This window comes from Strongylocentrotus purpuratus, unplaced genomic scaffold (genome assembly GCF_000002235.5).
Source record: "Strongylocentrotus purpuratus isolate Spur 01 unplaced genomic scaffold, Spur_5.0 spur5_scaffold_9, whole genome shotgun sequence".
Taxonomy (NCBI): domain Eukaryota; kingdom Metazoa; phylum Echinodermata; class Echinoidea; order Camarodonta; family Strongylocentrotidae; genus Strongylocentrotus; species Strongylocentrotus purpuratus.
Genome location: NW_022145615.1, coordinates 9,316,197 through 9,333,085, shown reverse-complemented (window position 1 = coordinate 9,333,085; position 16,889 = coordinate 9,316,197). Strand labels below are relative to the sequence as shown.

At 37.8% G+C, this 16,889-nt stretch overlaps 1 protein-coding gene across 3 annotated transcripts in view; it reads right to left on the bottom strand.

Moving 5' to 3' along the window:
- The window catches only part of LOC592594 (semaphorin-2A), a 33,032-nt gene extending 19,368 nt beyond the window's left edge, over nt 1-13,664 (bottom strand). Inside the window, exons 1-9 of one of the 3 annotated variants that reach the window (XM_030976550.1) lie at nt 13,553-13,664; nt 11,884-12,052; nt 10,133-10,269; nt 9,046-9,129; nt 7,578-7,697; nt 6,773-6,854; nt 5,451-5,597; nt 4,103-4,227; nt 2,342-2,453 (exon numbers count right to left, since the gene is read on the bottom strand). In XM_030976550.1, coding sequence (XP_030832410.1) covers nt 2,342-2,453; nt 4,103-4,227; nt 5,451-5,597; nt 6,773-6,854; nt 7,578-7,697; nt 9,046-9,129; nt 10,133-10,269; nt 11,884-11,995 — 919 coding nt within the window. In that variant the 5' untranslated portion in view covers nt 11,996-12,052; nt 13,553-13,664. Of the gene's footprint in view, nt 1-2,341; nt 2,454-4,102; nt 4,228-5,450; nt 5,598-6,772; nt 6,855-7,577; nt 7,698-9,045; nt 9,130-10,132; nt 10,270-11,883; nt 12,053-13,462; nt 13,485-13,552 lie in introns of those variants that run through there. The other 2 variants (XM_030976548.1, XM_030976551.1) reach the window with 2 other exon arrangements.
- Between the last annotated feature and the right edge of the window lie 3,225 nt (nt 13,665-16,889).

Here is a 16,889-nt window from a genome sequence, read left to right as displayed (position 1 = left end):
AAACAAACAAAAACATACAGTATAAGGCACTTTAATATCCATAATTTGGAATGAAGAAGAAGGAGAAGAAGGAGAAGAAGAAGAAGAAGAAGAAGAAGAAGGAGAAGGAGAAGAAGAAGAAGAAGAAGAAGAAGAAGAAGAAGAAGAAGAAGAAGAAAAAGAAGACAAAGAAAGAAAAAGAAAAAGAAGGAGACTGAAGAGTGAGGAGAAGGAATGAAATCATTTGAAAAATAAATTTGTGTACATGTACTCAAAATCATTTATGGATGAACATACAGTACTCAAGTAATTGCTTTTGAGCCAATTAGTTACAGTATAAGCTGATATTTTCGCGTACAGGTATGTTTGCGAATGACAGGCTAAGAGAAATTGTTGTGAGTTGTTGCTTTCGCGAATGACACCTCTTAAGTACTAGTAGCTCACAGCAGAATTAATGAATGGGCATGACTTATTCACAAAATTTCTCACGCAACACATACACACACAGACTCAGTACACGTTAAAGTACACACACAAGTTTGAGCAGCCCATCACACCACCCACATACAGCAGAGCACCGTACCGGCATAGAGTGAGAAGGCTGATCAATTTTAAGACAGGGGTGCGGGTGTAATGCATGGTGATTAAAATACCAATTATTCCAATTTCGACAAGGGTTACAAAGAGTAAGAGACTATTGAAAAATGAGAACTTCACCACTTTGCTGCGGAAAGTGGAATCACAGAGTGAGTGATGCAAGTGGTGCAAATGCAACCACTGCTACACAATAAGCAGGCAAATGGCGCTGGCGATCTAGAGGTTGCAAGCACTTAATTTTATGCTGATATTTTCACACTCCTGAATGATTAGGTGGCAATATTTTGTGCGTGCTGATAAATTTGCGATAATATGCAATTCACCAAATTTTGCGAAAATAAAACACTCGCAAAAATAACAGCTTTTTATACAGTATTAGTATTTTGACAGATACAATGTATATGACAGATATATGACAGACTTCCGAGATTATTTGTCATATCAGATTTACATGAAGATCTCTTCCCTTCAAATATTGGAGGGGTTCTAGAGATTTTCCAATTATCAGGGATTGTAACTGATATTAAACTTATATTAAAAATACCAGTAAGAGATGTGTAGATAAGAGGCGCAGCTAAACATGATAACTTTGAATCGAAAGAATACAGGCATTAATGCAGGACAAAAAAATTAAAAGTAATTTCAGTACAACGTCAAGTTTAATTTGCGTGAAAGTAAATTTGTATAAATATAGTGGATGATTCCAGGCAATATCATCTTGTTTGCTATTTTGTATCATTGATTCTTTTTACCTGCATTTACACACACACACACACACACCCACAGACACACACCAAAAAAAAAATCATTTTTCATATATGACAGTCAATGCCGGCAGGGACATCTTCATCACTTTACCTCTTCCAGTTATAATATTCGGTACATTCCACATTTTTTTAGGATCATGTTTATATATTTACATTGATCTCATCAAGGTATTTATTTTTACATTTCTGAGCTTACATCTTCCAGCGGTTTAAATTTATCATACTTTCTTTTTATAAAAATCTCTCCTGAACATAAGCTCAATCTTTTGGGATGTAATCCACGGAGAGAAATGATCTTTTACTCTAGTAGTTTTAAGAGGGGCATTGTTGTGACTAATATCAAAGAAGGTAGTTTTCCATTTATTCCCTCTTTCCCTGCACTGTTGGTGTCTCATCCTGAATCAAAATACCAGAATCAAAATAATCAATATTGACATCTCCAAGAATGACTATTTTTTGTTCTAATTTGACCCTAATTCTATTAAATACATCAAGAAAGTGATTGAAATATTCTGCTTGTGCATTTGGAGGTTTATATAAATAGCAAATTATCAAACTTTCATGTTTAAGTTCAATCCATGCTGCTTCTATGGAATCATGATAACTCCTTTCACAATAAGAAAGCGTATTATGAATATAGATTCCGGCACCACATAGCTCCTGGCGCTCCAACAATATCACCCTGGTCACTGCTATTGTTTTTTGTGATGATTATCATGACGAAGATTGATCATGATGATGATCAAAATCAGGATGAAGATGACGATCATGATGATGATGAAGACAAAGATCATGATGATGGAGATGATGATCATGATGATGATGATGATGGTTGATGATGGAAAACCCTAGACTTCTACATTGATGGAAGGACGTGTATGTGTACATGTATATGTTTATGTTACGCACAGGTTATACATTGGAGAAAAGTCTACTGCGTCATCCCACTCTATATTACATTAGTCATCAGTGGGAAGAGATTTATTAAACATACTTACGGATTTCATTGAAGATAAAGGGGAAATCAGCACCAACAGAACACATCAAGCGTGTTTTAAGAAATGTAGTGAATTCACCATTGAAGGGATTTGTTGTTCCTCCTGCATCATTCTATGGAAAAAAAGAAGAGGAGAGAGGAGCATTATCATAGCTGCCAACATCTGAAATTTTCAATTAGTAATGATAGTTATATGGCAATTACTTGCATGCCTGGTAATTACTCTCATCCACGCAAGGAGCAAAGCCCTTGGGCAGGGGTCCAGGATCTGCTGCCTCTCAAACACACCTGTTAAGTGCAAAGTAAATCCGAGAACAATCAGAGTTGACAAAAGACTTAACTCCGTTTCGTTGACGATCAGCCATGCATCTAGTCTTTCTTCTTCTTTATGCATGGCTGATCATCAACAAAATGAAGTTAAGTCTCTTGTCAACTCTGTTGCTGCTACGGCAGGTAGCCAGTGAAAATGTACTTGTTTAATCAAATTATGGAAATGCAAGCATTACTTTGAACAAACAGAACTTTGTTAGTCCTGGCTCATTTTTCCCTATTGAGGCATCATATAAAAGGGCAGAAATTGAACTTTCTAGAAATGTAATATTCTCTTTGAAATTCAGATACCGCCCACCAATTCACTTTTTGGTTTCCTCTCTTAAAATTGTTTTTAATCACTCATGCATGAAATATGCATAATAATATGAGTTGCATCAAATGAAAGAGGAGGGTCTAAGCTTTACAAATATGTGTCGTTTATTAATTATAATACCGATTAAGTTGTGATAAAACATCGACAACTCTCTGTTTTGTTTTTTTCTGGGACGCACTGTATATTGATACCATGTGAGTGTCATGGCTAAAGCCAGAAACCATTTAATCCAGTCTGGTGACTTATTCAGATACACCCAGGTAAACCACCGAGGTATGTTTTAACGATGACGTTAAACGTCAGGCGCGTATCCAGGTGGGGGCGGTGGGGGCAGTCCCCCCCCCCCCCCAAAAAAAAAAGAGAGGGAGAGAGAAGACGTAAGTAAGAGGACGTAGGAAGAAAAAGTGAAAAGGAGTCGAGAACGGTACAACAAATCGTCTTCTTTCTCTGATATTTAAATGAAATGTCAAAGCTTCCACGGTCGGCGCGGGAAGGGGGAAACAGAATTCAGACAAGGACTAAGAGTCGAGAACGGTACAACAAATCGTCTTCTTTGTCTAATATTAGGGACTTTTAGATTTACACGACGAGAACGGGGACCGCCACGTGTGACATCCTTTTAAGGTAATGTGACGTCCTTCTAAGGCACTGCCGGGCACGGCCCAGTGCCTTAACACATTGTCACATGCGGCAGTCCACGCTCTCGTCGTTTAAATCTAAAAGTCCCTAATACGTCAAAGCTTCCGCGCTTCATGCAGGAGGGGAGGGGAAACTGAATTCAGACAAGGATTAAGAGTCGAGAAATGTACAACTGATCGTCTTCTTTCAAAGCTTCCGCGCTTCGCACGGAAGGGAGGAAACTCCCCCCTCCCTGCACCCACTCCCCTAGGGAGCGCACTACCGCCCCCCCCCCCCCTAAAATAAAATCCTAGCTACGCGCTTGTTAAACGTAATACGCTTCACATTTCTGTATCTTATAAGATAGAACTATAATGCATGTATGACCTTTCTTGCACACCGTTTCCATTCATTTACATGTAATAAAAGCTGCGGCAGTTTACCTCCGCATATCTGAACAAGCCTTTATCCACTAGACCAATACAGGGCATCACTTACCTTGCAAACTCTAGCGACCCGGGAATATATGATCTGCCCAATGTTCTCATACTCTATGGCTCTTTCTCGGAAGAAGAAATAGATAAATTCCCCGCGTTCCATTGATCCTACAAAGTTTGTTGGTTCTATGGAGGAAAAATTGTGATTTAATACTTTAGAAAAAACAAAAGTATTCTTTAAGAAAAGCAAATTTGCATGTAATGCCTCGGTCACAAATGCCATTACAAACTGCTATGAATGCTGTACGAACGATTGTCAGACAATGGAAATTCGGGAAGACAATGGAAAAACGGAGATTCGTACGAAATTATCGTTCGTACGAACCTTTGTGACCTAAGCTTTAGGTACATGTACAGTACTATTAAAGTATCCATGCAAAGGCAACGATCAGTAAATAGTTTGCTATCACAGCGATCGGTCAAAAAGTCGTAGGTATAACCAAAATACAAGAGCATTTTAGGACAATTTCACTGAATGGAATTTACTATTTTCCCCAAAATTGGAAATTAAACAAAAAGAACAAAGAAAAGAGAGACAACTAACATCAGAATTTGATAATTTGTGTGGTGTTGCTAAAGGTATGCTACAGCGGCAAGTGTGTGTGAGGGGGGGGGGGGGGATGGTCAGCAAACTTTATTTCCATTTCTAGCCTGTAGGGCTATATTGTGCATTCATTACCTTACAAGTACAAAATTCCATATCAGGATAATCCCCCTCCTTTCTCGTGGCATGTATTTGGTTACCAAATAATTTCACTTTCAATTGCCATTTCAATATCATGGTGCAATGGAAATTCGCATTGAGATAACATCACACTACCCAAACATTATTTGTACTCTAATTTTTCATGGATTAACATGTTAATATGTATAGAAAGAGTAAAATGTGTTTTCAACATGACCAAGGGATATACAGAGGGGCTTACAGTATTTACACAAAAAGTTGATGTACCGACAGAAGAGGGACCAAAGAAATTCAGAAAACTTAGGTACAGCAGTTCATTGATAGGGGTTGTTGATATTATAATAATAATATTGGATATTTTTTTATAAACACATATTCTATTTACCATTCAAGGCGCTCAAGGCGATCCACAATCCCCCTGGCTCTAGCCAGGCTACCGATTTCGGTGCTCTCAGCATTCAAGAAATTCCTTCCTACCAGTACCCATATAACAGCGTGGTGGAGAGTGGCAAATATAATAATATCTTGGCAAAAGAAATGAGTGGCACGCTGGAGCTCAAACCCACGACCTTCACCCCACCAGTCAAGTGTTTATACCACTCCACTACAACATTTCCACTTTTAAATAGGATACAAAACTTAGTTTTTCCTTCTGAAAACTTACCCTTTAAAATGTTTTCTTTGTTGTTGTCCGTTTCCAGCTCAGCTGAGGAGACATCACTTACGAGGTTAACCTCGACTTTAGCTAGAATTTTGTCAGGACTTGTGTATGACTCTAATCCTCCAAGGTAGTAGTAACCTTGAGAACCATCTAGAGAAGAAAAAAGTTGAACAAAGACGATTTTATGTCAGATGTAATCTTTTGATTTTTATCTACAATAAATGTTGAATTGAATTTGATTGAATTGAATACATAACATCTTGTTTAACCAGGGTAGCCTCATCGGGATTAATATTTTACTTCATGACGGCCCTGAAATCAAATAATTAAAGGGATCCAGTAACTTTGTCTCAGATTCTGAAACAAAATCCTGGATATAGCTCATGCTGCAATGGTAATTATAAACCTTTAGGGCAGTCAGGAACCCCATGACTTTTACAAGCTGATCGCCTGTCTGGTTATGAAGATATTTATGATTGGAAACTGAAACCAAATTTTGCGTTTGCTAAACAGTTTTCACAACACTAGTCTACATGTATTGGGGAATTTGAGTATGGTAAAACAGGTCACTCAAAGTTTTTTTTACTTTTTTTGAGGCACTTCTTGATCATTTTGAAGCGTCATTTTTTTGTAGGGCCTCAATATTACACCATATCTCAGACACTGATAACATGTAGGGCCATGTATCTCAGATTTAACATTGTCAAACGATGCCTTTAAAAGTATTTGGAACTATGTTTAGTATGATGGTGGTAAGCAACATTTTCTGAAGCCTTTTTTTTTTCTTGTGTGGGATGCTCATATAAACTACTAGTCCCATATGCCAATTTTTTTGTTGGATCAACCTCAATTAAATCTTCTGGTTGTCAGGCTGGCCATTATTCTGTATCACCTCGATATAAAAGGAATCCCCACCACTGCCGCTCATGCCAGCTATGTTGATTGCCACCTGAGATCCATCAACCTGGTTTTTCATCTAGATTTCAACTCTAGTTCCTCTTTTTAGGTACTATTCAGAGAAACTACCGTTATACAGCATATGGAACAATTAATATTATAATTATAATCATTACCCCAGCAATTACCAGGTACCCCATCACTCCAGGGCGGAGAGTAGAATATGTGGATAAATGCCTTGCCAAAGGACGTTGGTGCCAGGCTGGGATTTGAACCCTCAACAAAATGAACCACTATACCAAGACACTGTTACACTTTTGTCACAATGACTCAACAAAAACATAAAGTTACTGAAAGGCAAGAGGCTTTTAATAATAGATCTACAATGTGAAAAGGAACGAATGGCAAAGAAAATTGAATATTCTCACCCGTTGTTTTAGTGACAGTGACTGTGAAGTTCTGTGTTGGAGTCCTCGGCATGAATTTGGTTTTGTGATCATCATTGCAACTCTGCAAAGTAACAATGACAGTGATAAGACTCATGATTATGACTAAAACACAATTCACAAACTACACCTTTGACCTTCATGTGCATGTACAATGTAAATGTATCAAGGACTTTTACTAAAAAGAGGATGACTTATGTAATGTCCCATTAGCTGAAATTAGCCACTTATTTCTTGTATGGTATCTTCAAGCATGTTCTTGCAGAGAAAACCTTGACAATATGTCCATCTTGAGAAAATTTCTCAATTAAGTCAAAATTTCAGTTACTCAGTGAGGCATAAGAAATATCGAAAATGAAATAATGAATTCTAAAAGTTATCATTATTATTATCATCACCATCATCAAATGCTATTTAGTGAACGTATAACGTATTTTTAATAGATAAAAAGAAGAATTTTACCAAAATATCTAGAAACATCCAGACCAAGATGTTCTTCTCTCCATCTTATTCCACGGAACACAATTAAAAAGATCTTGTCGATATCAACTCAAGGGCAATTCCAATACCCTATGTATGTATGTCCCTTAGAAATCACACATGGATTACGTTACATGTCTTTTCAACGTTCGCTTATTTCAAAAGGCAATGTACAAGGCCACTAAAGTTGACTTTTATGTAGGTTCTTTTTTTAAAGTTGTTAAGATTGCGTATTTGTATGATTTAATCACCAACATGCATTTTCATCAACTATAACATTACAAAAATGTACACTACTTATACATACTGTGCCATCATATTGACAAGTCCAACAGCGAGGATTCAAAGAGCCGTAGGTCCCACACACACGGATTTTCGAGTTCACTTTATGCGCGTATGTGATGTAGTTCTTGCATCGGAAGTCCTTCTGCGCATTCGAGATAAAGGAAAATGGTTGAATGACATTTGGTCCTGTGACAATTGCTCCACGTTAAACTCCAATCCTAACCAAAATGTTTAACTTCAACCCTAGACCCAAAAATATGCCTAACCCTAACCTAAAACCCAATAGCAACCCTGACCCTAACTCTCTATACCTTTGATGAAAGCCTGGAGCAATTGCCAAAGGAGCAAAATTCTATGTTCTGTCGTCACGAGTAAAAAAAAAAAAAAAAAAAAAACATTTACAAAAGCAGTGTCTAAGCATCATCTAAAGTTTAGCAAATTCATGTAAAAATTCATTAATTCGAATGAGTTCTTGAACACATACATTATATACATGAGCAGAAAGAACAATTTAATTGTAACTAATCAATAAAATATCTGAATTGGCAATGCGGTGAAAAATCAATATTTTCGTGTACAAATTGGGAACTGCTGTTGGTTAAGGGAGACTCATGTGCATATGTCGTTGAGGTCTTACCTACATGTATAACAATTTCCAAAGCCTTTTATACATTCACAGGTCAGTGAGGTCTAATCTGCCCTTAAAGGGCATTCCAACCTTTAGAATATGTTCATAAGTATGAAAGCAGTAAAAAAAGGTAAACAGAATCGTGAAAGGTTGAAATAAATAGCATATGTCGTTGAAGTCTGACCTATAACAATTTCCATAGCCTTTTATACATTCACAGGTGGGGAGCGATTTGTAATTGATTTTTCAATATACCGGTAGTTAATTGTTGTTAAATCAGTGCGGTCTGATCTGCCCTTAAAGGGCATTCCAACCTTTGGAATATATATGTTCATTAGTATGAAAGCAGTAAAATAAGAAAAACAGAATGGTGAAAGGTTGAAATAAATCGGACCAATAATAAGAGAGTTATGAATGTTTGAAATACGTGATCACTATAGCTATGCGAATCTCAAATTGGCAAATTTGTCAGTGAATTGTGTCGTATTAAAAAATATTATCAATTTATCTTATTCTGTAAGGGAGAAGTGCCTTCTCCTATAGGGCACTATTCAAAATACATTATGGATAGCATCTCACTATATATATGGGTCCCCTAGAAAGAAGGGACAATCCGGAGTCATAAACTTTGAGAACTTGACATTTTAGTGAATTGAAACGAATGGGTCATCCAGCAATACACAACAGTGACATTACCGATTCAGTCAATTTGAAATCCCAATGTTTATAGTAGTAACAAGTTTTAAAAATTCACTACCTTGTTATTTGTTTTCCGATTTCATTCAAACTTTCTTCTACTCTGATTTGTTCTGCTTTCTTTATATCAAGGTTGGATTTTCCTTTTATTAAATATTGTACAAACCTCTTGAGAAAAAGTAGATTCACAATTTTGGAGATCATTCATTGGATTATTAGTCAGAGGAATCTGGAATGAATTGCCGTATACCTGGTAAAACAAAAATTGCAATCATTGAAGAAAAAAATATGTAGAAGTAGAAAGTACTGAATGGTTAGGACACGTAGCTTTCCATCATATGAGTAAAATATTTTGAGATAAAGTTGAGTTCTGGTCGTGCGATTGCATTTCGGAAAAAAACAGTGTGGAATCGATCAGAAAAAGTTGATCATGTAGCATTTAAGTAGTACTGCTAGGTTCTGGAGTCATCAAAATGACAAGAAATTTGGCTCAGTCTCAGTACAATAACAAGCACTGTACACAGAAAGATGTATATGGGACTTCACAAACATGTGGCATAAAAATGTGCCTCATTTTTAAGCTGTTACTTGTCATATTTAGAATATGAAGGCATTTGAAGAGCCATGCTTTTTCAGAAATATTTCTCCTCTGATGTTCTTCCACAATTGCATAACAACAATGATAACGCTCACAAATTATTTTTCACCTCTCCCCAGAACTCAACCTCCCCTTTAAGTTTATTCTAGTAGAATTACTAGGAAAGCTCTGTGTACATATCTCTCGAAAGCTGAGAATCTCTGTGGCATAACTAATACTTGATCCTTGCGACAAACTGGTGGTTTTGAAACAACAGGCATGTTGTATAAATAGTATTCTTATTCATTTCAAGTTTAATGCACATGTATGGCACATGTATGGGACATGGTCGAAGGTGCTTCAGGACATTTTCAACTGCCTTGCATTTGATTCTCACAAGCATGAAGCATTTTAAAGTAAACACCAATGCAATTTCCAGAGGCAATATAATCACATATGATAAAATATGACGTGGTCAACTGCAGAGTTTCATTTTATATTGACGTAAGTGTAAATCTCTTTTATGAAGTTCTTATTTTGAATACAATTTTGCCACACTTACATTATTAAAGGGCAAAACATGTTCTTGTAATTGGTACATTTCAAATTATTGAACTGGACCTAAATTGTACAGTGGATACTAGAGTCATTGCAGCTGTGCTTGGGCCAAACTTACCAGATTACGATCAAGAACATACAGACATTCTGTGCTTCCAATAAGAATCCTGTCGCTGTCCACATCAAGCAGCTTAAAGACCTGCTGAAGGTTTGTGTCACACGGAGAGCTTGTCACATTATTAACAGAAAATCCACCTGATATCACAAATGCAATCAATTATAAAAAATAATGATATTAATTCAAAACTGATAAAAGCTCTCTACAGAACAGCTGAAACCAATAACCAATATATGAAAACTAACAAAACATACTACAAATTTAGAATTAACTATGTACATGTATAATGTATAGAAATGCATACATTTGAGAAGCTTTTTGAAGAACAACAGAGGTACTTCCTCATAGTTCATGTAGTAATGTCAGTAGTTAACAAAAATGTAACAAGGAAGACAATGTCACATGACATTCAAGATTTTTGGTACAAAATGCAAAAGTTCCAAATACAATGATAGCATTACATGTAGTACCATGAATCTAAAATTATGATTTCATTGCAAAAATAGGAGTGAAATGAGGGGGGGGGGGGAGTTATTTCAGTGGCAGATTTAAATGGGGGGGGGGGCACAGCCAGACAATGCCCCCCCCCTCTCCTTTAAAACCCATATACCTTTAGGATGTTCTGCATCAATGTTTGTGCTATATTAACCTTAGTTGTGGAAGGATGCACAATACCAGAACTCCAGGCATTGCAAATTTATGGTTATTAAATATAAAACAAGCTTGCCCTGCACAGCTAGGGTGAGCATAAACAGCACTGCAGAATGTTGTTAAGTTCACAATAAGTGCTTGCCCTTGAAATTTTCAGTTAAAGCTACAGTCCCATATACGTCCCGGACCGTCCCGGACCATCCCGGACCCCATCCGGGGTGATCCGGGATTCGGTCCGTGTTGACACCGTGTTGGCACCGGGGTGGTCCTGGATGGTCCTGGGCGGTCCGGAGTCGACCCCGGATGTTTTTGACGGTCAAAAACTGCCGGGGTGGTCCGGGACGGTCCGGGACAATAGTTTGATCCGGGGTGATCCGTGTAGCCACCGTGCTGGGTCCGGGGTCATCCGTAGTGGCGCCGGGGCGGTCCGTGTTGATCCGTGGCAGTCCGGGAGTGAGTTATTGACCGCCCAGGACCATCCAGGACCATCCAGGACCATCCAGGACCATCCAGGACCACCCCGGTGCCAACACGGTGTCAACACGGACCGAATCCCGGATCACCCCGGATGGGTCCGGGATGGTCCGGGACGGTCCGGGACGTATATGGGACTGTAGCTTTAAAAGCATCACCATTTTTTTGAACAAAACATCCCGGACCATCCCGGATCACCCCAGACCATGGTCCGGGATGGTCCGGAGTGGTCCGTGCTCGTCCGTGCTGGTCCGGCTTTATATGGGACTGGGGCTTTACATGTCAAATGTGGTATTTATTGATTCATTTCCATGTATTGCTGCTACAAGTAACTTAATTGCACATGAATAAAATATTGATGGAAAAGACAAGTATACAATAACATTTAAAGAGATATCACAATAACAAGTAACTGTAGTAGTAGTAGTAGTAGTAGTATCATCAACATCATCACGTCCCCATCATTATTACTAGTTGAGTAGTGCAGTAGCAGAAGAAGTGGCTGTCAAATATTTCTTTATCTTTCATTAATGTTGGTAAGAAATCAAGTATAAGTTGCAAATAATCTGTATTTCAAAAAATAGAAAATAAAAAATGGAACAAAATAGAAAAAGTTGCAAACTTACAGCTCAATGGGGTTATTATCTTCTGAGTATGCTTAGCCTTCCAATTTGCATGTACCAAGCACAGTACGGCAGAGAAGCAGAGAACAGTGAGCAGCAGCCTATAGGCAGCCATGACGTCAAGAGTTCACCTCAGGTAAAATGTCAATTCTCAAATCTGCAACGGAAGATTCGGGGGAGGGGGATAGAAGACAGAAGAAAAGGGATGGTTGCATTTTGTAAATACAGTCAAACCTATCAGAGTTGCCAATTTGTGTTTGATTGATGACACTTACAAAAATTCTTAACTTTCTTCTTTTCAATCGTTTTTTGATGAAACTTCCACAGACCCGTTTCTCTCATTTTTGCTTCTGTACAAACCAACTTAATATCAGGGTGGACTTTAATGAAAAGTGTGGACTTAAACTAATGACTGATTTGCCAATCTGGCTCTGTTATGTAGTGTATTCATTAAATGTCCAAATAAAGATCATGAGTTAAAAGTTGTTTTGTTTATTACCTGTTTCGTGTCAATTTTCTTGTTATTTTTGGAGCATTTTTGGATAAACGTTGATATTAGTAAACAGTTTTTCACAGGTTTCACGGCAAATTGCTCCACAATACAAGTATGGTACATACCGATGGTGGGTTGCGGGCGGGCGCGCGTCTGTGTGAAGTTATCTACCGTAATGTCTCAGATCCTCATTACGGTATAGATGCCCGCATATGCACTTGTATTGTGCAGCGGTTTGCCGTGAAACCTGTGAAAAAGTGTAGATCTATACTCATAACCTTTTTCCGAAAAATAACAAGAAAATTGACACGAAACAGGTAATAAACATAGCGACTTTTAACTCATGATGTTTAATTGGATATTTAATTAATATTTACTTCATTTTGGGTACATTTTAGTAGGGTATCTCCACGCCAGAGTTACGGGTCAAATTTTGGATAGGTTTCTGAACAAGCGCTGTCTAGGCTACTAGAAGTACTAGAACTACTACACTTTTTGTTTTTCTTTGCATTCAATTGCCGATCTTATGTCAATAGTTTCACAATTTCACACCCAATTCCAAAGAGAATTTCATCTCTGGGTAATTTAACGTTGCTCTTTCCATTGCATTGGTGATACACTGATACCAGATTTTCGGTATCTTATACCGGTACTCTTACCAATTCTTTGAGATAGCGAACTTTGGTCACACCACCATACATACATGTAGGTCTAGTCTAGGTCTACGGTCATACCATAAACTAGCCCAAATTTTCTGTCTCTTTCGTTCGTTAGGTTGGCTTCGATCTCTTTACAGATGAGGAGCCGACCGACCCTACCCAGATCAGACTGAGGCTAACGAAATAAATAGACAGAAAATTCGGGCTAACCATGATATACCAGACCTCTGTCCCTCCCTCTCCCATTCCCCCCCCCCCCCCCCCCCCCCCCATTCTCTCTCTCTCCCTCACACTTTCTCTGTCTCTTGCTTTTGGGGTCCGCCCCAGCGCCCGGAGCCTAGTGTCATCGAAGGGCATGCAGAGCGAAGCGAGCGGCCCCGGCGGTCAGCGACAGCCACATACGGAGGATTCCCACATCGGGGATTCGTACCGATCAGATCTCTGTGTTAAAAGGAATCGTGTTAAAAACCGCAGCAGTTTTTAAAGGTAACTCCAGTTATAATTCTACTAACTAACTTACTTATACTTGAGAGTATCCCAGAAATAAGAGCAAAGAAACTGACGACAGAAGAATCCAAAACTTCGGGCGATTCCGATGATGAGACAATTCGACGACCCGGATATACACTGTAGGTCTAGTCTACGTACTAGATCTATGTATTGTATATATGTGCATTAATTTGGTACGCGTCCAATAATTATGTTAGTGCGTAATTTCCTGTCCTCATCAAGATCCTGCGGATCTAACGTTAGACATCGACAGCATTGAGCAAGCCATATAGCAGCAGCATAGGCATAGAGGCTTTTCCGTCTATTTTTTTATATTTCGTAACCACCATTTTGTGGGGGATTTTGTTTCCTTTCATAAGATGAAGAGGTATGACCCTCTAATCTATATTTCATTATTTTCATAATTTTAAGTTTTTTAAATTATGTTTGTCGCCCTCTTGAGTCCCAAAATGGAAAACTAGACAAAAGGTGGGTGTGTCTTTCAAATCAACTCCTGTCAATTTGTTCAGTTATGCGAGCTGCGAGGGAGAATATATAATGTTGAAAACCTATAACTTTATAAAGTATAATGTGAACTTAGCTTTACATCGTATTTGAGACACACTCAAAACGTCTTTTCCCCCTTGCTTTACTGCAAATGTTTCTACTATACAGGGTAACATATCTTCTCACATTACTTCTCAAATTCTACTTCACTAACATCTCATGGAACATGATAAAGGAAATGATATAATGATGATAATAATATCAAGAATACATTATAATGATCTAATTATTATTGTAATTATTGCAGTCATTCCTATTGATATTATTATCATTATCAACAACTATTATTATCCGCTTACATTGCACGCTCATCTCAACTTTTTTTAATTATTATTTTCCTCTTATATCCATCCCTCTTTCGCATTGCCTATCTTTCCAATGCTCCCACACTCCTCTCTCTCTCTCTCTCTCTCTCTCTCTCTCTCTCTCTCTCTCTCTCTCTCTCTCTATCTCTCTCTCTCTTTGTATCTCTCGACTATCATCTCTCTCTCTCTCTCTCTCTCTTTCTTTCTCTCTTTCCAAGTCTCTCCTTTAAACATAATGTCTCTCACAGTAGTTTCAACAGGAGTATACTCCTGTTGAAACTACTGTGAGAGACACACAATCTCATGTATGTAACGTTGTATTGAAATTCTATATTATTGATACCATTCTCCATTATCATCATAATTATGAGTAACTTGATCATGTGAGACACGAAATTGATGTTCATTAATGTAAAGGAAAACAAACTAATACTTTTCCAACAGGTCTAAAAACATGTACTATATAACGCACATCACCTTTCAAGTTAATTTCAATATTTATAGTACCTTACTGTATAACAGGAGCTCCTAGGGCTCAGAGACTAGTTTCTGAGCTTTATAACTTAATATTATATCATATTTATGAGATAGTATATGTCACGGACATTTCTCTTGTTATTCTGTATTTTCATTTCCATTTAGCTTGTTAACGGGAAAAATCAATATAAAAAAGTTAACAATTTAGTATGTAATAAAAATCTTTTTTCTTGTATCATCAATCGGTGTTTACACTTTATTTAAAAAAGATGCAAAGAGCAAAATATTGTAAACAAATACTCTGCAAAGTTTAAATAAAACTGACTCAAAGTATTGGGACATACGTTCATTAGATTATAATAATGTATACCATGTGACAAATAAAACAGCGAAACAAAACAAAAACTAAATAGGACAGACTACCGATGAAAAAGGACCATCTATCTATCTATCTATCAGGCTATAGTTCATCCAGACGTTGGACAAAGCCCTCCTGTCTCTAGCTGTCCTAGTCCAAGCGGCCGTTCCGATGTTAGGTCATCTCTCCATCTTCTCTTCTGTCCCATACTTCCTCATTATTTTGTACAAAACATATATTTTCTTACAGTTGGTGAGTTGAGTTACTAGTGGAAACTGTATAAATAGACCTGATATAAAGAAAATATATGTTATAACTAACACTGGCGTACTAACGGGGGGGGGGGGGGTAACATTCAAACAGGTTTATTTCTAATTCGATACCAGTGATTTACAAATGTTGCTGCAATGCCATGATTTTTCAGGGTTTTTTTCCCCTCACTTTTCCCCAAAGATTTTGCTCATTACGCCACTGATAACAATTAACAGCTGTTCTATTTTTGTCGGTCCCAATATGATGTCTATTATATCGTTTATTGGCTTCTGTCCTACTGATATAACAAATAATGTACGGTATGTAGGCCTATCTGCTATCAGTGGCGGATCCAGATCAAATCAGCCATAATTTCAAGATGGTACTTCTCTTTGAATAGATTACCCGGGGCCCATTAAAGGCATTCGTTGCCATAGGATTAATACAGGGGCAAGTATAGGCAATGAATTATTAATACTATTAAGTCAACAGCGAAATAGATTTTACCTAAAGAGACCCACGTTTGTTTTTTAAGAGCTTGATTCCCCCCTTTAAACAAATAAGGACTAAAAGTTAGTTTCGATCGTGTTTGTTTGTTTGTTTGTTCTTATTTTTTTCGGGGAGGGGCGCTTTAGGTGCTTTCTGCCTGGAAAGATACTCACCGCTTAATAAATAAATAACTATACTTAGATAGATTTAGTAATTATTATAGAACGACCTACACCATGTTTTTTAAACCTCGGCTTTCCATTATGATACCAGTTGGGCAGTAACCAGGCGCGTACGCAGGGGGGGGGGGGGGGGGTTATGTGTATGTTTATTGAGAAAAAAACCCTTATGAGTGATTCATTTGATTTTTGATTTTTGATTTTTTTTTTTTTTTTTTTTTTTGGGGGGGGGGGGGGGGGGAAACACCTAATGGACGACCTAAAAAAGATGACCTAACCCCCCCCCCCCAACGAAACGGAATGTCGAGCGGTCAATTTTTCAAATTTCGGGACCCCCCAAAAATATATATGTCCTCTCACCCCCCCCCCCCCCGTTTATTCAGCGGCTGGCTGGGTTGTTGCGAAAGTTTTGGCCCAATTTCAAATTGTTACCCCCCCCCCCCCCTTGAAAAAATCCTGCGTACACCACTGGCAGTCACATCCGAGCTTGAGACCAAATCATTAACAAATTAAATTGTTTTTGGGACAAACGAACGTCCGTCATCAAATCCCCAGTCTTTGTCTCGTACGTCTTTGTCTCGTCATTAAGTGTAATTTGTTTAATATTAAGTAATCAATTAATTAATTGATAAATGGTTACGATCGATGTTGATGATAGTGATAAGGGTATTATGTATCATCATTATTATTTATTATTATTATTGTAATCTACTTCTTTAAACATTGTCGTTCCTGTAAAGG